General features: G+C 41.5%; 1 protein-coding gene across 1 annotated transcript in view; it reads left to right on the top strand.

Moving 5' to 3' along the window:
* LOC149304836 (sialoadhesin-like) overlaps nucleotides 1-23,709 on the top strand; it is a 35,722-nt gene extending 12,013 nt beyond the window's left edge. Inside the window, exons 11-23 of the mRNA XM_089479139.1 lie at nucleotides 1,110-1,187; nucleotides 5,815-6,228; nucleotides 7,604-7,900; nucleotides 8,818-9,093; nucleotides 9,209-9,475; nucleotides 10,840-11,106; nucleotides 12,262-12,525; nucleotides 12,808-13,071; nucleotides 13,940-14,039; nucleotides 14,472-14,535; nucleotides 15,960-16,117; nucleotides 17,511-17,595; nucleotides 22,084-23,709. Coding sequence (XP_089335265.1) covers nucleotides 1,110-1,187; nucleotides 5,815-6,228; nucleotides 7,604-7,900; nucleotides 8,818-9,093; nucleotides 9,209-9,475; nucleotides 10,840-11,106; nucleotides 12,262-12,525; nucleotides 12,808-13,071; nucleotides 13,940-14,039; nucleotides 14,472-14,535; nucleotides 15,960-16,117; nucleotides 17,511-17,595; nucleotides 22,084-22,245 — 2,696 coding nt within the window. The 3' untranslated portion in view covers nucleotides 22,246-23,709. The remainder of the gene's footprint in view (nucleotides 1-1,109; nucleotides 1,188-5,814; nucleotides 6,229-7,603; nucleotides 7,901-8,817; nucleotides 9,094-9,208; nucleotides 9,476-10,839; nucleotides 11,107-12,261; nucleotides 12,526-12,807; nucleotides 13,072-13,939; nucleotides 14,040-14,471; nucleotides 14,536-15,959; nucleotides 16,118-17,510; nucleotides 17,596-22,083) is intronic.
* The last annotated feature ends 405 nt before the right edge of the window (nucleotides 23,710-24,114 follow it).

The raw sequence follows: 24,114 nt of genomic DNA, 5'->3' as shown, positions 1-24,114 counted from the left end.
CATGGCATCATGCTTCAGGCACTTGCCTTTAGTAAGGCTGCATCCACACTGGAGAAAAATATCCAGTTTGACACTACTTTAATTGCCATAGCTCAGTGCTATGGAATGCTGGGATTTGTACTTTCTTGTAGCACCAGAGCTCTCTGGCAGAACAGGTTGAATTTCTCACAGTACTACAGTTCCCATAACTCCACAGCATGGAGCCAAGGCAATGTCAAACTGGATTATTTCTGTGGTGCTGACGCAAGAAAGGTAAGATATTAGTAAAGGGATGGATAGTTGGATGGACTTGGAAGCTGCGGGGCATTTGTGTGTATGTGTGTATGTACTGTACCACACTTAAAATACATTAGATTGGGAAAGTTTCCTTTCTGCATTACAAATTTCCTCATTCCATTCCATTCCTTAAATTCTAGCTAAGGAAGCAAGTATATGTGTAAGGAAGCATGTGTGTGTGTGTGTGTGTATAAAGCAGAGGTTGTAAAACATTTACTTCATGACATGTAAAATATTTACTTCCTGACCGCTTTTTCTTCAATACATATATATATAGATATGACATAATTATATGCTAATAATAATTGGCAATTTATTTCCCCAGTACAACATATGCTGTTGGGCATAGGCTGTTGGGCAACAGTTGTGGATCCAGAAGCCAAATTTCTGTCCCTGGGATCTCAAATGTCAATGAAACAAAACCATAAGCCTCCAGAAGGGGCCACATTTATGCCTCTGGGACACTCTGGAGCCACATGGATTGCCAAAATATACTAAAAACCCAAGAATCTAAAAAAAAAGTGGCCACACATATATGTCTGTATTTGTGTTTTTTTTTAATCCGCATTATTTGAACATTTAAACATTAATGGGAGGTCCGCAACTGATTTAAAAAGCAAATTGCTTCTTCTGGAGGCTTCTGGGTGAGAAAATATACCCCTCTGGAATTCCAGAAAAAGAGCAATTCCAAGAGGCTGGAGGCATTGAGAGCAACAAAGAGGATCTTTAGGGACCGCCTAGGGTTGCCCTTTGCTGACTCCTTCCCTAGCACTTGCCTCTTGTTGGGGCCAATGCTGGATATTTACAAAGCTTCTTTCTCTCCTCCTTTCCAGAAAATCTGGACCTTGGAGACTCCAAAGAACTTCCCTGCACTGTTGGCAAGGAGAAGAAAGCACAGGATCAGGACCCCTAAGCAGATGTTTCAGATGGGAGGATTCAGAACAAGTCCATGAAGAGGAGGAAGGAAAACTGAAACTCCCTCCACGCCACATTCGATTCTTCTTCCTTTTCTTCTGTTTTTATTTCGAAGATACCTTGTGTTTGCTTATTTAAAAAAAATATTCCAGTTTCCCCAAATGCCATTAAAGAGTGTGACATTTTAAAAACCGAACAAAGTCTGACATGATTGTTAACAATGGTGCATTTTTGCTTCAGTAACATTAAATCATAAGAGGGGGGGAACAATTCAGCAAACAACGTTCAGATCACTCATCAGTAGAGTATGTTTCTCCTGCCACTGTTTCATGTGCTCCCACCTACTTACCTTCTCCTCCTTCTATTTATTTATGTCGCACCATCAATTTATATGGTCTTTTAAGGTACAAGAATTGAAAACCTTGGGTCCTTTTATATATGCCAGAGGCATACTTTTTTCCTGATCTGAGCAGGTATGAAGGTCCCTTGCTTGCTTGTTGGTATGGCTTTGGGATTCGCTGATTTCGGATGAAGTGAAAAGCGTTCAGCTGCTTTCAGTAAGATCAGAAGGAGCTACCAAGGCTGTATCGACACTGCAGAATTAATACAGTTTGGCACCACTTTACTGCCATGGCTCAATGCTATGGAATACTGGGATCTGTAGTTTTGTGAGCTATTTAGCCTTCTCTGTCAGAGAGGTGCCACCTCTCTGAACTACAGATCCCAAGGTTACATAGGATGGAGTCATGACAGTTAAAGCAGTATCCACTTGCATTCATTCTGTAGTATGGCATCAGTTGAAATCTATTGTGGAAATGTTTTAATAGAGAATCAGAGATTCCAATAGGCCTTTTGGAAGTCTGCTCCAGACTCTTGGTTGCGTAAACCAAAGTAATCTTATTTGAGGTTTTCACTAGGGATGGGTGACCATTTTATGTGATCACTGAGTGCAATCCCAACTTAAAATTTGCACTGGGGGAGTAGTACCAGAAGCCATAGCTGTGGAGCCATAGCTGCATGTGAAACATAAATCTTCAAATGCAGGATTTAAGCCCTTGCCAGCATTGCAAATGTTGAAACAACCCAGGTGAAGTGTATTTCTTTTGCAATGAGTTCCATGGAGTACAAAAAGCAAAAAAACAAACAAAAATGCACACACAACCAAATAAGTTTATGATTGTTTATTTTTATTAGCTATTTATTTCATTTTAATGCCGCCTTTCTCCCTAAAAGGGACCCAAGGCAGCTCACCATGGAGGTTGAACTATGGAGTTTATCAAACGGGAGGAATTTCTCTTAAATTCGAATGAAAAGAAAGTGGGGCCAGAACGCATTCACTTAAAGTCGCTAGTTTAGCACAATTACGTGAATGCGCATTACATTCGAACTGGCTTCCCATTGCCTGAAAATAGCATGCCATTGCCCAAATTTGCGTGTGGCAGTCTATCACGCAACAATGTGAAACCACATGATTGAGTTTGGACTGACTTCCCATTGCCTGAATTTGTATGTAGTGGGTTATCATCCAATAACATTAAACCCCATGATTGCATTCAGATTGCCATTGGATTATACTTCCAATTTCCCTTGTCTGAAAGCGTTTTCTTGTTCTTATTTAGTATTCAGGCACATCTGCTAAAAGAGCCTTCTCAGAGGGAAGGGAACAAGTTTTTAGAAGTGACAGAGGCACCTGATCTTTCCCCAACATGCCCCCAAGATTCATCACAATGACCAGCCAGCATTTTGCCAGTATCAGAAAAAAACAGTTGCTTTAAAGAAAACCCAAAACTCAGAGATGTAAATCATGCAAATGACTTCATTGCCAGTAATCTGTTTCCTGTTCCTGTTCAAATATTTTGAACTGACAAAAGGGAACAACTACTATCCTGGTGCTTTCTCTTTTATTTGTTACATTCTCCTCAGATAACATATTTCTTCAAATCCAGTTTGACTGCAAAACAGTTTCCTGAATTTTGGCATTTATAAGTAAGATAGGTTCTGCTGTGGATAGGCTGGCTTTAACCCTTCTGAATTCTGCTGTGTAGCTTCAGAGAGAAAGCAATGGTAATAATGAAGTGGACAACACAAATGCTATGTGTTTTGCTCCTTTTGAATGTTAAATCACTGTTAAGCTAGGAGAGGATTGGGCATTTTTGTGTCCAGTGGTGCAACTGGGTATGTAAAGGTGATAGAGTGGGCAACTTTACTGTTTTGGGTACTATCATGAACTCTGTCTAACCTCACATCAGTCATTCAATGAAACATTGCCTGGTGCTTCTACTGGTAAGAGTTCCTGCTGGGCACCACACACCCCTTTGCTCTCTTACCTACATCTCTTTGGGTGGGTATCAACTTTACTCAGCCAGAACCACAGAAACTCAGCCAGGCTTGACGTTGCTGAAACAGATGTACTGCTGGGTTCCTCTGGTGCCTGAACAAGACAGTGAAAGGGAAGTTCATGTGACAGATGTAGGGTCCTTGGCCTCCTAGTTTTCTGACTTTCATAGCTTGTGGTCTTCCACAGAATGTGCCGACAAGGGTTGGCACTCCACCCAAGGAAGGGTGGCATATGGTTAGCTCCTTGAGCTCATCTCCAGCTACACTTCAGATTTGCACAGGTAGGAAAACACTTTATATTTCTACAAAGACATATGTGTTTACTCAGGAGGGTTTTGATTTTTGTCAGGGGACACCATCAGTGATTTTCAAAATGATGTGGCCCTGCTGTCTTTAGTCTTGACACCTTTCAGTGGCCCTGCTCTTGTGCCTTTGGGCCATTGATACGTGAAAGTGAATGTTCCAAACATTTCTAGTGGGATTTAAACTTGGTTTGGTTTGCTACACAGTTCTCTCTAACCTCTGCCACCGGGCTGTTGTAAGGATAAAATGGGAGATTAAAAGATTGCCATCTGTGAGGTTCGGTTCTATCCCCTCCCCAGTGGATGGGAAAAACCTCTGGCGCTTTCTGCAGTGTGTTTTGGACCATAGTAAGTGGTTTATGCTTATCTCTCCAGTCTCTGTCTGCCCTATACTCCCAGATCTCAGCTTTCAGTCCTAAAATCTGCTGACCTGGCAACTCTAGTCTTTGTACATGCTACAACTGGGTGATCGTCTTTTATGTGATGAGTAATGACATAAAGGAATCAGTGGCTTCAATCAATAATCCATTTTTCTTTCCACAGACTTAGATCTTGAATGAACTACAATGTGGCACTTCCTTTGGCTGTTCTTCTTTAAGGGTAATTCATGCACTACAGAATTTATTTCCATCAACAAGAGTAATTTATGTTTCTGATTTAGTTGTTGTTTTAGGCTTATTGTCCTCTTTGGTCTACGGGAAAGGATAGATAGGTGGCAACCGAGTTCTTGTATGGTCTAAGTAAATGTCTTGTATGGACTTAGAAGCTGAGAACACCCCAGCCATTAACTGCAGTATAAGGATGGGAAGATTTGATAGTCCTCAAGTTTTTTTGACCTCAAATATGAAGCTTTCTTTTCTAAAATTTCGTTGACTTAAAAACATTTATAACACATTAGCAATGTACCATTATATGCATACTTTACACAGTTACATATTTCTCCTACATCTCTACTTCTCCAGACTTCATAAACATTTATTTTGCTCACTTTTCTCAACTTCGGATTCTTACTGTTGTTTGTTATCTATCATAGATGTTTGCAAGAAAAGATGGGAAGATGTCAATTTTAAATTCTGAAATATGAAGTTTTCAAATATTGTGATTGTTATGTGCCTTTAGGTTGTTTCTGACTAATGGCGAAACTAGTTTGTGGTCTTGTTGGCAATATTTATTCGGAGGAGTTTGGGCATTGCTTTCATCTGAGGCTGAGAAAGTGTGACTTGCCCAAGGTTACCCAAAAGGGTTCCATGACAAAGCAGGGATTCGAACTCTGTCTTCACAGAGTCAAATTGGCAGACTTTGCAAATTTTCAGAAATCCTTTTTGAAATTGTCCTCCATCTGAACCAATCAAATTCTAGAAGTGAATTTGTTTCCAGAACAGAGAGGGCTATCTAATACCTTATCTATAGGTATTACAGATAAAGAGAATGATTGGTAGGATTTATTTGCAAGCCAGTATATACAGGATCACAATGTAAGAGACTAAAATGAAATAAATAATAAGGAACCTGAGAAAAGGAGCATCATGGAGAGGGGCAGTTTAAGAAGCAGGAGGCAAATGAAAGCAAAGGCTGATGTCTGAAAAACATTAAGCGATTCAGATTTGAGGAGTGGTTCACACAATTCAGGATTTCAAACATTTTGCTTAGAATAGAAACCCCTTCCATCTATGTGATATAAGAAGCTGTTTTGGGGGGGAAGGGGGAGCCATTAAAAATGGATAGCAAAGTTGGACTATAGTTTTGAAGATAAGATTGTTAAAGCAACTTCAGCGAGAGGAATTAGTTGCATTTTGTATATGTCCGTGTTCCTTACATATGAGTGGAATATTCTAGGGACAGGATTATTAGGTTCAGTTTCCGTTGGGTAAGATAACATTGGGGAGGCCTATGAGGTTTTTGGCATGAGTGTATTTTTGTTTGCTTGTTTTCTGGGAAGATGGCGTGAGCTGGTGAAAATATCTCATGAGCTTTGCCTTTTCAGGTGTTCTCTGTAATGAAAATGCACTGACCATAAACCCCAATTCTCTGACTACCTGGAAAGGATCCTGTGTGTTGATTCCATGCCAATTCAAGACACATTTTCATACATTTGAACTCCACAACGTCTCCCTGATTTGGTATTCTAAGCCTGAGTGGGATGCTGATCTGAAAAAATATAATGGTATCTTGTTATACAATGGCTCTACAACCTCAGAAAACTATATGCCCTCAGCAAGTCCCACTTTTCAAGATCGGGTGAGCTTCACTGGGAATTTACACAACAAAAACTGCAGCCTGAAGATTTCACAGATCCAAGGAAGTGATAATGGTAAATTCGGAGCAAGACTTTATGGTTATGATCAACATTCGTCTAAAGTACAGATGTGGTTTCTCGGTGCTTCTGTTCAGGTTTCTGGTAAGAACCTTTCAAATGTTCTCTTCTTGACTTCTTACACTTCCCCAAAGTGGTCATGAAGGGGCAAAGCATACAGCCAAAAATCGCCAACTTAAGGGTGGCATGGGGGCATGGTGTATGCACACCATATGGCCCAACACTACCCCCTTCATGCTGCCCCACTGCCTGCACAGAAAGCAGCGTCACGGTGTTTCAGCAGCATGGCGTTCAAACATGCCGCACTGCAGAAATGGGGAAAAGCCATGGCGGCAGAAAGGGTGGCATTTTGCTGGCACACATGCTGGTGAAACATCAGGAATAAACTCTTCTAGAACATGGCCACATAGCCCGAAAAACCCACAAAAAACTATAACTGATAGTAAGTTTAAGAGTTACTACTTTGTGTGCAGTGCAACTGACCACTTTCCTGATACTGGCCTGTGAGATCCTTATAGCAGAAGAAGATAGGCAGGTAGACTGCTGCAGCACAAGGATTAAATATTTCACCTGAGGAAGTGACTATGGAGCCTTTTTGGTTGAAGTTATGGAGACAGAATAAATGTAAGAATTATGGATAAATCTCAGAAGTTCATATAATAACATGTCACCTCTAAGAACAAATGGAACAGGCTGACATGTATTAGGAAGTTTCTTCTATAACAGGGGTGCACAACTATGGGAAAGCTAGGGGCCAATTTTCTCTCAAGATGCGCCTGCACCCTGTACCACCACAGTAAGGCCAAATACCTCAATTTTCCTTGTGCAGCCCCTCTCAAAAGTGATGTCAACATTTTCAGAAGGCTAGCAGAGGAAAAGTGAGATATTTTGTATTAATAGGGTGTTCTGGATTAGGGCGGGATGCATTTGCATGTTTCATGCATTTTTGGACACTCCAGGGGCCACAGAAATGGGATCCATGGGCTATAGGTTCTTCTCCCCTGTTTTATAACTTTCCTTGAAATAAGATGGAAGAATGGATAGATAGATAAATAGATAGATAGATAGATAGATAGATAGATAGATAGATAGATGATAGATATCCCATAAGACCATTGAGAGAATGAATGGAGTTTCTGACAATCTCCGATCTTATGCCCAGCATTGACTTTGTTCATATTTGAACATGAGTGTTCATTCTCATCTCAAATACTATGGAGCTGGAATGAGGACAAGAATCTCAAGCAGATGAAATACTCACTGTATGTAATCTATATTTATACTCTTTTGCTATGTACAATTTCTATATGCTAATTCTTTTCATTTTTCTTAATATATATTATCTTCTCTCTCTCTCTCTCTCTCTCTCTCTCTCTCTCTCTCTATATATATATATATATATATATATATATATATTAAAAAGAGTAGTCAGCATTTTCTCTTTATCTGCTGGTTGCAGACTCACCTCCAAAACCCAAGATAATGCTCAACCCCAAGCAAATCCAAGAAGGGTGGAGAACTGTAGTGACCTGCTCAGTTTCTTACCATTGTCCTGATGAACCAGTAATGGTGATTCTCAGTGGCTTGGAGGAGGAGCGTGTATATCGCCAAGTACCAACTGATGTTGACAGAGTGGCCCAGACAGTGCTGAGCTTTGACCCAACTTGGAAGGACCACAGGAAACAGCTGACATGTGTGCTGAAAAGCCACAGTGGGACAGAATTATCCCAGAGTACTGTGGAACTAAATGTGAAACGTAAGTGTCTAGTGGGAATGGAAGAACTGGGATCAGTGAGGCTCTTTAAAAAGCACTTTCTGCAGGGACTAAATTCAGGAACACTGAAAATCAATCACATTGTGACTTGCGAATGCCAATTCTATTCATTTCAAAGGTAGCTTCCCGGAATAATGTGTATTGCTTGTTTTTGTTTTGTACCATCCGGTCAGCTCTGACCTATGGTGCCCTTGCCATAGGGTTTTCCTATTGCCTTCCTCTGAGGCTGAGAAAGTATGACTTCCCTAAGGTCACCCAGTAGATTTCCATGGCTGAGTGAGAAATTCGAACCCTAGTCTCTCAGGGTCCTGGAATCATGACACCACACCTGCTCCTAGTTAGTACAATGAGTATGAAAGGAAGACATTTTTAGCAATCTTATCAGCCACACTTACATGTGCATTGGCTTGGATCCAGACTTAGTTCTTCTTTGAGAAGACCCACTGATATCATTGGAACTATATAGAGCCTCATTGTTTTTAACGGGTTGTTTCTGAGGAGGAGTATGTCTGAATCCACTCTGATATTTTCAATGGGGTTTCTCCTAATTAAATGTGCAACTTTGACACTCACCTTAAATAAATTAATTGTATGGGAGTATGCATAAAACCATAGTTATGAAGAAAATAAAATGTTTTTTGTTTAAGATTGTGCCTCTTGTGCAGCTAATGTGTGAGAAGACATATCTCTTCCATTTGGCGAGAAGGGGAATGTCTGTTCTATGAAGCTTTGGTACATAGCTAAATTGTCACGATTAAAAAAACCAAAAACATCTGCCATCCAAATGGAGATTTGGATGACCCTGTTTAAATTCATGGACCTTACACATGTTTGCTTGTCTCAATATATCTGACTTTTCTCTCCCCCTGCCTTCTTTTCCAAACATTGTCTTATTTCAGATGCTCCCAAGGGAATTCAGTTGAATGCTATTCCTGGGGTCACAGTCCAAGAGGGGAAGAAACTATCCCTCAAGTGCATGGTCAACAGCAGCAACCCAGCTATCTTTCAGTACCAATGGTATAAGAATGAAAACCTTCTGAGTTATGAGAGAAGGTTGGATAATGACAAAATGGAATTCAATCCTATACGAGAGCAGGATTCTGGTAGTTATAAATGTGTAGCTGAAAATGAGGTTGGATTTGCTAACTCAAAAGAGCTGACTATAGATGTTCAATGTGAGTTGGTTCACTGGGCTGTTGTATGATGTCTCTTTTTCCTTGGGCATCCAAGAAATGACCCCAAATCTTGAAACTTGTGTCCACATTTCAGCTTTCTATTTTATTTCCCCAGATCCACCCAAAGAGACCAAAGTTATATGCTCAGCATATTATGGAAATGTCCAGGAGAAGGACCAAGTGGTCTTGCAGTGTTCTTCTAAAGGCAATCCCCCTCTCAGGCATTATAAGTGGTACAAACTTAATGAGCCATCTGTAATCAGCACCCGTAAGGAGCTGCGTTTTGAGACAATCCAGCCAAGTGATTCCAGCACTTACTTTTGTAGAGTCTATAACAGCATTGGCAATTCGACATCTCCACCTTTCACACTGGATGTTAAGTGTAAGTAAGTACAGATTCTGGAAATGGAGGGTTTATAGCCATCATGCAGGAGCAGTGGCCTTCAAGATGTTTTTTGACTATAATTCCCATCATCTCTGCCCATTACCCATGATGTCTGTGAAGTTTCTCAATAGCAATACAGTGCTGGGAGCTATTACTGTGACAAGATCTTGAATGGGTCGAATCACAAATTAATTTTACAATATATTTGGTACTGATGGAGATTCAAATTGCTGGCACTGGCATGTTGATATAGATCATCCTAGCTCCTTGTGTTTTTAAACTCTTCTTGTTAGCCATGGCTACAGGGGCTGCTGAATTTATTCCCTAGCCTTGAGGACACTACCCTTTTGTTGCCAGTGTGCGCTGTGTATCAGTGTGCTAGTAAGTAGCAGAGGCCTCCTTATTTTTGGCCAGTGCCTCTAGCCAAGATCTGGTCTCAAGCCGGCATAGTGAAATGCTCCACCCATGCAGTTCAGCATACTCATTGTCATGCTGTTATCTGTCAAGACGCTGCATGTGTTCCTTCCAAATGGGGAAGTGAGAGGAGGCAGTTCAGAGGAGGAAAATGCAGAAGGTCCATCCTCGTAGAAGAGAAGAAATGAAAGTGCAATCCCAAATACAATGCAATGTCCTTTCCTTCTTTAAGAGCAGGTGTTTCTTCTTCTTCTGAATTGTTTCCCATTCTTCCTTCTCCCCACTGGTATGGAGAAGGAACATCCCCTCTTGGACTCAACAGCTGTGGTGGGGCAAGACTTTGGATGGGCAGAAAGGAGAAGAGAATAATCCCCTGTGCCTTCTTCAAAAAGAGACGTATAGACATGCAGACATTGTATCTGCAGGGGAATCATTCTGGACAAACCTCCAGAAACAACAACAAGAGACCTCAATTCCCATTGTCTCCAATGGTGGTGTGACATGAACACAGGTACTAGTGTGGCCGCATGCATGCACTATTGGGGACAATGGGGCATGCCATCCATGGATGCTCAAATCCGCAAATAGCAATCCCGTGGATGGTGAGGCCCCACTGTACATGTGTGTAAACCACATTTGACACACATTGTATGCAACTAACAGGTTTTTGCCATCTGGATGTTTTTTAAAGATTTTAACTACCCCCTCACAAGGATTTTAAAGTGTGACCTCAGTTTCTGAAGCAGCGTTTGCAGTATAGCAATTTCCTCATCTCCTCTGTAAAACGCAGCACCATACCTGAGGCATCCATCTTACCCATAATGGAACTATCTGGAGGGCATCAGTTTGCCTACTGTAAAGGTGTCTTCCCGTTCATCTCAAGTGGAATATACATTTGCTGTAATATGATAACACAAAGAAATATACTGATTGTTTTTCCCCCCCAGATGGTCCTAAGGATGTCAGGCTTGCCATTTTAAATCACTTACCCATAAAGGAAGGAGATAATATCACATTTAACTGCTCTGTGGGTAGCAGTAACCCCACAATTAGTCGGTACAAGTGGCTGAAGTCAACAAATTACATGGGTGTGCCTTCCAAACTACCAGTAATAACCTTATCTGCAGAACCTGGATCTGCTACTTCTTACAAATGTGAAGCATGCAACACTATTGCTTGTATTACATCTCCAGCAGTCACTGTAGATGTGCACTGTGAGTAATTTTATTTGATTTCCCAATTGCATCACTTGGACAACAATTCATGGGTTGATGGGGAGGTTATGGGAGGACAGGTACATTCATTTGTCACTCTAACGTGATCCCAACGCATAGGCTATATAGCTTCTCTGTCTCTTTACACAGCAATTTCAGGAATGACAAGATAAATACAGCTGCATAGTTAACTCGGGGGATGACCATGTTTGTGTAGACAGAGCCTTTTGCATTATCAGACCATTTATTGGAGGATGACACATCTTCCTAGTATCCTGCTAGTGGCAAATGCATAGGTTTTTTTTTGGGGGGGGGGTTTTGCTAATATATACATGCCATTTTTCAGGGGTGCTATAGAGGCTGCATAGGTTTTTTTTTTTTTTTTGGGGGGGTGTTTGCTAATATATACATGCTATTTTTCAGGGGTGCTATAGAGGCTGCTATTCCCATCCCCATTTCGCAGAAGCCAAAGCCCTGTCCCAGCCTCTGAAGCCCACTCACATGGTCATCTTTTGCCACATGGGGAAGCATTTGGCCATGTTCCTACAACTCGATGCAAAATAGTTATAGCAGCACCGAGATTTGTGAAATGCCCTGGTGGATCTCAGCAGAGTCAGCACTGATGTAACCATTTCACATCTGGCTACAGGACATGCCAGATGTTTCTTCAATCCTGCCAACTCTGCACCAGGCATTGAATGGCACACAGTGGGGTGTATATGTGTGTGTGTGGGGGGGTGGTCTTTAAAAGCTTTATGGTAAATCTCGTGATGGTAGTATATGACTCTGCCTAATGTAGGTGTGCATGCAGAATCACCACACTGTGCTGAACCATCCAAGACTGCAGCTAACGCTTCAAGTGCTTTCATAGTGCTGTATCACACAAAGGCTTTTGGACACTGCCTAGCAAAACTGTGGACCGTTTCAGTTACCACTTGCACAAAGGAAATCTATGGGTGCAAAATGATTTTGAATGTTCAGCACAATAGGCTGATTTAAAAACCCAAACCTAGGCAACACATTGATCCAGTGGTTTTGCCATAGTGGAATTGTCTTGCAGTGGATCCTTAAGTGGTATTGTTTGAGGGGGGGAGGATTCAAGGCCCAGGACATGTGAGGGTCTCTATGTGATACTTTGTCTTTCCCTTCCCACAGTTGCCCCCAAGGAAGTAAAAGCTGTACAAAAACCACGAGGGCCAATTAATGAAGGCTCGCCTGTGAAGCTGATTTGTGAAGTGGGAAGAGCAAATCCCACGAATGTCACCTATATATGGTACAAAGATACGCATCAGATGATCCAAGCAACTGCCATACTGACCATCCAGGATGCGACTGCAAGGAATTCTGGCTCTTACCAGTGCAAAGTCAAAAACAGTGTGGGCACATCCTCCTCCTCCCCTGTTTTGCTGGATGTCCATTGTGAGTAAGAGAATAAGAATGTTTTGCAGGTGTGTGTGTGTGTGCCTTCAGGTTGCTTGTTGACTTGTGACACTTCCATATGTTCCATTCAATCAGTGGGATTTAACTATATGTTGACTCAGCATTCAACACTTAATTGTACAGGTCTCCTCTAGTTGGGGCCTTCGCTGGATCAGGTTGTTTGAATTCATACTTGAACTCATTCTGCACTGTTGGGTTGTGGAGTACCTGAAAGTCAATTGCGGGGCTGAGCTAAACAGCTCTTTCTTTTCTTTCTCACAGATGGGCCCCGTGACATCCATGTGTCTCTAAATATTCAAGAAGCTATCACTGAAGGAAAGGATGTTTCCCTGCGATGTGAAAATGATGCTAATCCTTCAGCAAATATTTATAGTTGGTACTGGAATGGGGAAGAGATTGCTCAGGAGACGACCCAACTCCTTGAACTCCGAAAGATTCAGATTGGGCAATCAGGAGACTATTTTTGCAAAGTATCCAACCAAGTTGCAGAGGGGGAGTCACTGCCTATGGCCCTCATAGTATTCTGTGAGTAATTCATAGCGACGGGTCCTTCATAACTCTAACTTAACTGGTACTTAGCTTGCGGCTGAACATCCTTTGTTTAAAATTACCTGCTTATGGCTGTGCAAGCCCAGACATTTCTGCAAGATTTTCAGGGCCAACCTAAGACATTTTGCAAACAGAAGCAAAAGAGAAAATGGTGCCCTTTTCCATTTTATATACAGAAGCTGACCAGAACGAAAAAATGGAATCTTATTTCAATATTGGCAATGGGACAGGCACTTCCACAAAAGGATGTAGTCCTTGGCTAATTTAATTTTTGAATTTAATTAATTAATTAATTAATTAATTAAAAATTAATTTAATTTTTGACGGAAATAGGGGATAAACCATTCTTTCCATCCTTCCACCATGCTTGAGAGAAACAGGAGAGGAATGTGAGGTGCATAGCCCTATCTTCTGAAAAGGAATGGTGGAGGTGCAGCAGAAAAATACTGCTGTTCCTAGTATCTGTCATTGAATCACTTGCCTCACTCTGTCTCATAGTAGGGCTGGACCTGAAAGGGAACAAAAGTGAGAGAACATTTTTCTTAACGGCAAGTTCCTTTTTCAGACTGGTGGATGATATAGAGGTTTTGGTGTGTGTGGTGGAAAATACAGTGCTTTTCAAGCTAGCTTTGAGATACAGTAGTTGCATAGAGAGGGAGAGAGTGGTAATTTTAGCCATAACAGTTAACGGATTACTTTTTTTGAAAGTCACTTTCCAAGCTCTTGGGGACACCCTTACTTGTGAAGACGCATTGAAGCAAATTTCCTTGTGATGAGGAAGGTTTTTCATTGTTAAATCCAACACCTGCAAACTGTGCCCCCTTTTCCCTTTTGTATTATGTAGACAGCAGAGCCACAGTGATAAAACACACCTTGATCAGCTTGGGCACAATTCTTGCCCTGATTATCCTGCTGGGGTTGCTGGTCCATGGGCTGCGGAGATGGTAAGTGATGGTTTGGGAGATGTGTTCAGTGATGGCGCACCCCTTAGCTGAATCCAGCCACACTTCATTTAAATTACTTAAAATCTAATCATAGAGTGGGGAATCCTTGAGTATGGGATGTAGTTGAAGAAAGCAGCCCTTCCTGGTTCTGCGGTGCAGTTCTGAATTGTAAGGCATCAGCTTTCCAAAAGTCCTATTCCTGGTGGAAATGAAAATAGACAAACTAGTGACTGATATGGACCAATTTTGGTATCTGCCTTTTTGAACTATGCTGGAAGTTGTGACTATAGCGATTCTCGGAATGAATGTTTGTACATAAAAATGTACCGGTCACAAAGTATGGTATCAAAAAAGGACTTCTGGCAGTCCGCCAGTAAATTGCTTCATAAGCTGCCAATTGGAATATAATCTGTCCTTTTTCTTTCACTGCAGGAAGAAAAATATTGATTCAGCCCCTGGGGGAACACAGAGATCCAGCTCTTTCTTTGTGAAAAAGGTTAAGTACTCTGTTGCCTCAAGTGACTTCTGTGCAACATTGTGAGTTGAGAGCAGTGACCTGAGCTGATCACATGGAGGTGGGAATCATTCAGTCCTCTACATGTTCTTGGACTACAGTTCCCAGTGGGACTAACCAGTCTGGCCTATGGCGAGGTATACTGGGAGTTGCAATCCAACAGTATCTGGAGGGCTGCTGGATTCATACCCTTGAGATAATAGGTTTATGTATGCCAAGGGGTGGGGGGACAATTTTAGCTCTGATACTGTCATGGAACCATTTTTCATACTAATTAGCAAAACAAACAAACAAAAACAATTTGTTAACAACGGAACAAGAATATTGTTATGATGGTCAGAGAGGGAATGCATCCCTTCTTGCATAACATGGCACCTGCTATTAACTCTCCTCAGTGAAGGCTGGAATTTATTTGATTTGGGCCTTGTCTGCACTGGCGATAAGTCCAGAGCCAGCCCTGGACCATTGTGCTTTGGAATTGGACCCAGCCTGGTCACGGTGGTGACCATGTGCAATGAGCCAAACCCAGCGTGGAGGTTTAGTGTTGTTTGAGCAGGCCAGCCATGCCCATGTCGCATTAGCATGACTAGCCTGTCCCCTGTTCCCAGAGCTACAACTGCTGCTGTTTTACCTCCAGGTACTCCATATATAGGTCGTCAAGTCTGCAGTCACTTCTCACGGTGCTCACCTGTCTGACCAATGAGAAGAGAGGGTGGAAGGAACCCCCTATTTGGAGATGGGGTCCCCCTGATCACATGGCCGGGGTCTCCAGATGCCCCAGCCATGTACTTGTTGAGGTGTCTCTCTATCCATTCTTCTCATTCGTCCCATGGGCGATCCCCCCTCAGGAGAAGTGGTGGCATGCTGGGCTGCCTATTAATGGACAGTGAAAGGGAATAGTGCAATGTCTGGCATGCAAACAGCTTCCTACAACTTTACCAACTCTGGAGTAATGTTGGGTTAAAGAGGAAGAACCAAGGTATTTCACTGGATGTTGCTGTACATTCAAGTGCCTTTTGGGTGGAAAATTGGGATAAATTGTTGTAATAATTAAATTAATTCAATTAATTAATTTTTGATGTGTGCCCTTGCCCTCCCTCCTAAGAATTCAAAGACATAGCTGTGTTCGAATAGAAAGGCAGCATGCAAAGAGATCTTGTAGCACCTTTGAGACTAACCGAAAGAAAGAAGTTGGTAGCATGAGCTGTTATATAGTTGAGTCTTCTTCCTCAGATGCATGGGGAAGTAGGCACAAGCCTACAAAAGCGTATGCTGCCAGCTTCTTTCTTTCGGTTAGTCTCAAAGGTGCTACAAGATCCCTTTACATACGTAAGAGTTCAGAGTGATCAAAAAGAAATGATTTTTGTGCAGAGAAAATTAAACCTCTCCCCTATTTTGTTCCATAGGCCAATGCAGAAAAACTCTGTAATACTAACCACCGAGGAAATGAAGAGGAAACAGACGGCTCTGTTGGATTCTTGAACCAGGCTCCAGAAGTTTCCATTACCTATGCAACTGTCCAGTTCCCTCCCAGCTTTTCTGATGGCCGTGTGGTTTATGCCAGGTATAGTGGGCAGGGGATATACATCAGGGGAAACCTATGTATATAAGTCAGTATGTATGCATGCAAATCCTACCTTCTTTCATTCCTGCACACAAGAAAAAATTCTTTGAAAGCTTTTCTCTCTGCTGAATAAGATTAGGAGAAGTTTGGTGCATTTCCCAATTATTTTACTCACTTTGGGACTTTTTTTTTGGGGGGGGGGATTTCATTTGACCTTATTTGTTATGCAAATAATAATTCCCCCCCCAAGAAAACAATCTATTTACTGAAGAAAGAATTGCTGTCTGTTTAAAAATGTTGTTTCTTCCATGAGCAATGAGATTGGGGAGTAGCAGAAAAACGATATTTTTGTTTAAATGAATTTTTCACAAAGAAGTCCCCAAATGCCAAACAAGCCATGGCCCTTGGCCATTTTCTTGATGGAACATTTTGATGCATCAAGACACATTTTCTTGTGAGAAAATGTGTGAGGATCACTAATTTTTTTGCAAGATGCCTTAAGTGTATCTCATCCCAGACTATTCACTTACTCTTCCTTGCCCTTGTCAGTTCTTAATATTAGCTTGCCTCTCTGTCTGGGCCCATTAGGCACCATCTCAGAAAAAGAGGAAAGAGAGAGTAAGTGAGTATGAAAAAAGAATAAGAGAAGATAAAAGATGCAGTATTCAGTGCTTCTTCTCTTTCCTCCTTGATTGAAAAGGACAGATAGACAGAAAGTAACAGGGAAGAGGAGAAGGTGGGCTGAGAAGGCTTGAGGGAATGGAGACGTGGGAAGGAATGGAGAAGGAATGGAGAAAGTGTGGCCCCAGATCCCACTTTTACAGACTCTCCAAATCTCCTTTTGGAAAGACCTGTGTTAAATTATTGGAATTTGGATTCCTGGAATCTCCCATGCTGTTTAGTGTATTCTAGGAGTTGTAAAAACTGCAGTGCCCAGTGTTGGAGAGAAGGTGTTGTGTACACAAATAAGGAGGAGGAGAAAGAGGAGGAAAAAGAGAACGAGAAGGAACTTTTAATAAATAATAATAATAATAAATAGTTTATTTATATCCCGCTTTTCCAACTTTGATCAAAACAGCAAACAGATTTAAGTAAAAAATACATCAAGATAAAAACAGTTAAAACAGTATTTAAAAACAGTCACAATAGCAGAACAGCAACCAAGTCCTGTTGCTATTTTGGCATTCGCTTATTTGTTTATTTCAATAAAAACTCCATGGCAATAAAAGGCAAATAGTTACAGTTATAGTCACAATGGAGCAACCTACATACAATAAAATGTTGATCCAGCCAAATGATCTATTGGATCTCACTGGGGTCAGCAATGATTTTTTTTTTTTTTCTGCACATGCCTCTAACATCTTTCTAAGCAGAATCTTTTGATCGCTTGCAGTATCAAACAGCCAAGACTAGATGTTGATCCCTTGGAAGAAAGTGTCATTTACAGTGTGGTAAAGAAACCTGGACTCCCCACAAAGGTATGCATCCCATTTGAACTAGATTCCTCTGTGTTATAGTTTCCTGTAGCCATGTGCCTCCTTTGTTCTACAAAAAAGCTGAAGAAGTTGGGTGGCCCATTCAGCTGAACGGGATCAGCTACAAAGGGATCTGGTCCCAGGTCAATCCTAACTGAAACTTTTGATATCACACTATGTTTTGGTTGTCACTGGACAGCCTTCCACAACCCAGCACCCTCTAGTCACCCAACTATCATCATCCCCATTCAACGGTTAGGTTGGCGGAGATGAGAGTTGTTGTGAACTTGCCTTTTGACATTGGCCCAGGAAAGGCTGACTCATACTTGGTGTGATGCAGAGAAAGAGCTGTGTATCTGTATCTGCAGAGAACGCTGGAAACTCCACCAAGTTTCACTTTAGCGCTGGAGGTTCAGTCTGTGCATCACTATCCTCTCATTTTTAATGTTCCAGTTTGCAGTGAAACAGGGATGGATCAGGACAGTTTTAGGAGGAGACTTCTTTGGTGCTGTGAATGGTCCAGGAGCAACAGGCGTGTCCTTTTAGCAGTTTTAAAAAGTGTGTTATTGAATGGTTGTGGCACAAAAGTAATATGCAATGCCTAAATGCTGATAGGATTTCACTGAATGGCTGAAATTCTTTTGATGACATGCTTGTGCAGTTCTGGACTACATAAGCATGTTTCTTTTCTTTGAATGTTGCAGAAGGAAATACACATTACCTCTTTGTACCATGTTCCTCTGCCCCTGGAAGACAACTTTCACCAGCGCACACTGCTGCAGCTATTAACTGCCCGAGGGAAGTCTGGATTGTGCCTGGCAGTACTTCTTGCTAGAGATCTGTGTGGGCAATCCCAGCAATTTCCTCCCAGCTGCAGAATGGCAGATGCTGTTGGGATGCAGTCCATGTACTTCCCTAGGCAGTTAAAAGCTATGGCAGCACACTCATCGTGAAATTTGTGTTTTAGTAAGGGAGACTGCGTGGATGCAATATCTTATAGTCTCAAGTTTGTTGGGGTGGTGGTAGTGATGGGTTGAAGCTGTTTTTGTGGGCAGAAATATTTTCTGCTCAATTCCTGATTTACATTGTGCAACTAGACCCTTATAGCAACCTTATCCGAGCCATGTTTGCTACTATTTGGATGCTATTTCCCATCTGCTATATGCACAGGCAGAAAGATGAGAATAGACATTTAAGGATTACAGGAATTCATACTTGGACTAACTCATATAACACTCCTACATACACATTATGAACTCCTGGGACACTTAAAAGTCCATTCCAGTGAAGAAAGTTTCTTTCAAGCTGGGTACCCCAGCTTTGACTGAGTTCTACTAATCTTTCCACGCTTTGGGTCAGTATCTGAGAAGGAGAACCACTATACTAACTACATCCATAAGACACTCTCTTGCTATGTTTAATCCATGATAGCCGATTGGTAATAGTGCCTTAACTTTACTGGTGCTCTTAGCAGCTGGAGACAAATAATCATTGATGCCAAAGTGTGAAAAATTGCAACAATGCACATAAAAAACAGCCCACAAACTATGAACAAGACACTGAAAATGTTCCCCATTCATATCATAAACTTGCACTCATTGTGTAACAAATTAATAGTGAACTCAGCGGGTGACATTTGTTTCAGTATTTACTTTCTTCTAAGAGACCCCAGAGTAATGCTAATATTGGGCTGTTCTAATTCAGTTTCCTCTTTTTGGTGCTTTTTGTGAATGCAAATTACAAGAAACTGGCCTCCTTGAAATAAAATCATTTGTCTAAAAAGGATAAACATGTGCTTCCTTTTCATGGCCCAGACAGAATCTCTGCAGAGCGTAACAGGGTCCCAGGGGCCTCTGCCATTCACATCCTTCCCTCCTACGTTGTCATCTTTAACTTTTCTAGTGCTTTGGTCAGGTACAAGAGAAAAAAGAATTTCAGTTAGTAAAGATATATATAAAATAAAGTAAAGATTAAAGCAGAACAAAATAAAGATACATAAAATATAATAAGAAAAGCAGGTTTAGACTCAGAAGAAGGAGGAGTGAGGCTAGGAGAAAGGAACATTAACAATCTAAGCTATGCGGATGATACCATACTACTAGCGGAAAATACCACAGGCATGGAACAGTTACTAAGGAAGGTCAAAGATGAAAGTGCAAAGGTAGAATTGATGCTGAAAATAAAGAAAACAAAAATAATGACCACAAAAGAAAAACATACTTTCAACATAGATAATGAAGGCGCATTACAGACCACCCAGAAGGGGCAGTCTCGCGCCGCCGCCGGTTTCTGCGTCCGGGAACCAAAATGGCGCTTCTTCTTGTGCCCCGGATGGAACACCGCAAGGCGCTACTCGCACACTCGCGGTGTCACATCCGGGGCGCGACATGCAGACGCTAAGCGTCCAGCACATAAAGATGGTGGCGCCCGTGTGTATAGGGCGTCGCCATCTTTACGCCCTCGTCACATGCTAGGGGTGAGGCCGGTATGGACGCTAGGTCCTCAGCCAACCCCTAGCACGTGATGAGGCGCCGCAAAAGCCCGTCTGTAACGGGCCCTTGACACTGAAATAGTTCAAGACTTTCCATACCTAGGATCAAACACTGACCAGAATGGAGACTTCAATCAAGCAATCAGAAGAAGACTAGGAATGGAAAAGACCTAGACAAGATCTTAGAATATAAAGATCTGCAACTGAAAACTAAAGTTGGAATCATATTTAGAGCAGCATTCTTATTGCCTTTCTCTTAGGTTGAGAGAACTTGCCGAATATCACCTGGTGGTTTTCTTTGACTGAACAGAGATTGAACCCTGGTCTCCCACTAACCCTCTAAGCACTACACCAGACTGGCTATCTTCTGTTAAATGTCTGTGTAATATAGATATTGTAGAACTTTTAAGATCTATAAAGAAATAAAAATAAATGCTTGTTTGAAGAAACCTTCAAATGAAAACATATTTGTCTTTCCCAAAAGAAACGGTGCTGTCTTTCTGGAAAGAGCTACAGAAAAATTTCACTTACATTTTTGTTAAACGAACAATGTGTTGGTCCTCAGTTTTGCAGAGAAAGTCCTACAAAATCTTTAGGGGTGTCTGCTAATATTAACATAGAGAATGATAAATGCCCTTCTCAACTTTGAACATTTCTTCACTGTAAATAGTCAATATTTTAATAGCATCTGACATAAAGCAAGTTTTAATAGTAACTGTGATGTTGGCCAAACTTTGATTATCACATAAAATGTACTACATATATGTGGTCTTCCATATATAGACTGCAATTCTCATCAGCCCTAGCCAATACAGCCAAAATTATAGTCTTCTAGACTGCTATATGTTTTGTTTTTGCCATCTAGCAGCAGCCAGTCTGACATCTGACAAACAGCAGGGGTCACTATATGACAGTATCATTCTGACTTGTAAAGAAAATGTAGTACGTTTTATGTTTGCTTCATTTACCCATCATACACAGCAATGATATTGCTACCTACATGGCTAGGAGAGATAGTTGTCTGTTGGAATGAGAGAGGGAGGAAGTAAAATGGTCCTGTCTAGGTGAGAAAAAGTCAGATTAGACAAGACACTGCGCCAAGAAACCCTAACTGTCTGTAACTCTCCTTCCCACTATAAGCATGTACAGCTAAACTCCAGCCCCAACTAGAGTAGACCAATTAAATCAATAGGATTTCCATAAGGTCCAAAGTCTAATTGATTGCATGGGATCAATTTAGTTGGGAACCAATAATTAGGTCTCAGTCATAGTTCTTTGTCTGAATAGGATTGCACCCCACTTTCAGTGCTCCTTAACCATCAGTTGGTTTACAATGTGTAAGCTCATTGCCCCCAACAAGCTGGGTACTCATTTTAGTGACCTTGGAAAGATGCCAAGCTGAGTCGACCCGGAGCCCCTGGCTGGCACTGAAGTCACAATCTTGTCGTTTGTGAGTGGATGGCTGCAGTACTGGCATTTAACCCCTGCACCACCAGGGCTCCTGTTTTGCCCAGAAAGCAGTATTTTGTGCACAGGAAACAGCATTTTGTGCACAATAAATAATTTTGGCAATTTTCTTCCCACTATGAAAACGTCTTTGAAATTGTGTATATATTTCTGCAGAGAACAATGTCAAACACAGAGAGAGAAATTAGGGTTACCTATAGATGTGCGTGTATTTGCGTGTGTGTGTATGTGTGTGTGTGAGAGAGATTCCTTATCTTTAATATTTATAGAGCAGGAGGGTATAACATGGTCCTCTTCATGCTGGAAACAGCTATATATTTGGCCAGGACAATGATGTAGAATTCTGTTTCAGTCAGTTAGCTTGTTTTGATTAGATCAAATTCAGAAATTGCTTGAATAGAATACATTTGAGATGGTTTTAAAACCCCCCCCCCCCAAAAAAATAAAACAAATTCTAACGAGGAAAATTGTGAAACTGACATAATTTCTCATCCTTTCCACTAAGCGGCTTCCTTTCCTCTAAATGTATTTAGGAAGACACCAAGCCTGACTATGAGAATGTGAACAAGATGGAAGAAGAAGTCAACTACTCTTCCTTGGTGAACCTGGCTCCCCAACCTGGCCCTACCTATATGGACTCAGAGACAGACTCTGAATCAGAGGATAGCATCCAGTACGCAACACTGAAGCACTGATCTTCTTGAAAGTTACTACTTCCAGATGTGTTCCACCCACAAGAAGGACTATGTGTGGGATAGAGCCTACATTACCTATATAGAGCCTATGTTTTGCTCTTTGCAGTTCAGATAGTAGAGCTTGAGAATAAAGGCGAGATGATATGATTGTAACAAGGGACAAACAAGACTGAGCCTAAGATATGTACAGTCCATCATGGACAATGGAGGAGATGTGGGTCATGGGAACGCCCAGCTCCCTACAATTAGCTCCCATAAGCCTTATCCAATGGGAAAGATCTGCTGTTGCCTTCATCCTTCCCAACAAGCTAATTTATACTGTAGGAACATTAGAAACTAACTGCTGTATTCATCAGATTGTTTGTCCATCTAGACCAATGCAATTCATGTTGATTAGAAGAAACTCTTCAGGACAAAGGTCTTTGCCATCATGTTTTTGCCAACAGAAAGAACTTGAGGATAAAGCTGGAGATGAAGACATTGAGAGTCAAGTTTATATGTACAGAAGAGGGAGACAAAGTCAATCCTGAGGCTGAATCCACCTCTTGAGGTCACAGTGCTCTCTGGACTTCTCAAGAATGCCAAGCCGCTTACCTTTTGATATCACAGTTTGGTAATTTGCAAGCTTTTGTATGCCTGCCTCCACCCCAGAATATGAATTGCCTCTCCCAGAGCTTAGGCCCAGTACACAGTGGAGCAAAGCGTCGGCCTGGGCCGATGTTAGGTCTCCAGAGGGCTGGGCATCCATAAGCACTCAGCCCTACTAGTGGTGCCCGTGCACCATCTTGCCGCAGCCTTGCCCACACGGGGCACACAACAATGTCGCATAGGTGTCCATGTGCCCAAATAGTGCTTGCTGGAAGTGTCATTGTCATGGCATGCAAGCGCCATTATGGAGCTCCTAAAAGGTGTTTTAGGGAGCGCATCAGTGCCACGCCATGTGGTTGATGCAGCACCAATATGAGGAGCAAAGACAGGTGGCATAGAGCTACCCATCTGTATCCCCCCCTTAGTTGTTAGATGTATAAATTTTAAAGACTCCATTAAGGAAGCAACATCCCTGAATCTGCAAGGTCCGAGCAGGGCTGTTGCAAAGAGAAATCTTGGTGGTTTCTCATCCATAAGGTTGCCATAAGTCAAATCCAACTTGACAACAACAAGAACAAAAGTGATGGTACTTTTTGGGCCTATTCTGTAGCCTCTCAACTCACCCCAACAATGAAATCTGAAAATGAATTTTATTCTTGGACTGAAATACATCCCTCACCCTCGATGTACACACTCTGCTCACCCTTTTTTGCCTTTATATAAGCCCAATGAATTAATCTATATGGATAGTATTTCCCTAATGTCACAAACAGGTCTGTTTCCTAGTCCTGCTACTGCAATTCCATTAAGTGAATAAGCCAGATACTCTGTAACAGAGTATCCCCTTAAGCTAGGTTTGTGAGCCCTAGTTTTCCAAAAAAAAAAAACCAATAAAATATTTATAAAAAATATTATTCCTTATTTGCCTTTATCTCTTCTCTGTACTACAATGTGACAATTCTGATATCATGACCTATCCGTGGAGTTTGCTTTCAATTCCAGTATTGATTGAACAAACAGTAATATCCTATGTTTTGCAAAACATTCCCTTAGCAGCAGGCATCTACTTGGTAACCAGATGCATATTCCTTGCATCATTTACCAGACATGGTAATGATTTGAAAGGCAGGTCAGCAACATGTGCAAATATCAAATATCCTCCTCCTAACACATCTACTGAACAGGGGTTTGTTTTCTTATTATTAATTACATTTATATCACACCTTTCCTCTAATGTAGTTCAAATAAGTGCATGTACCACTTCTTATATTTGTCAACAAT

This window comes from Sceloporus occidentalis, unplaced genomic scaffold (genome assembly GCF_023333645.1).
Source record: "Sceloporus occidentalis isolate IW3139 unplaced genomic scaffold, rSceOcc1.0.p SCAF_13, whole genome shotgun sequence".
Lineage (NCBI taxonomy): Eukaryota > Metazoa > Chordata > Lepidosauria > Squamata > Phrynosomatidae > Sceloporus > Sceloporus occidentalis.
The sequence above is the reverse complement of the archived record's forward strand: the minus strand, read 5'-3'. Positions and strand labels throughout refer to the sequence as shown.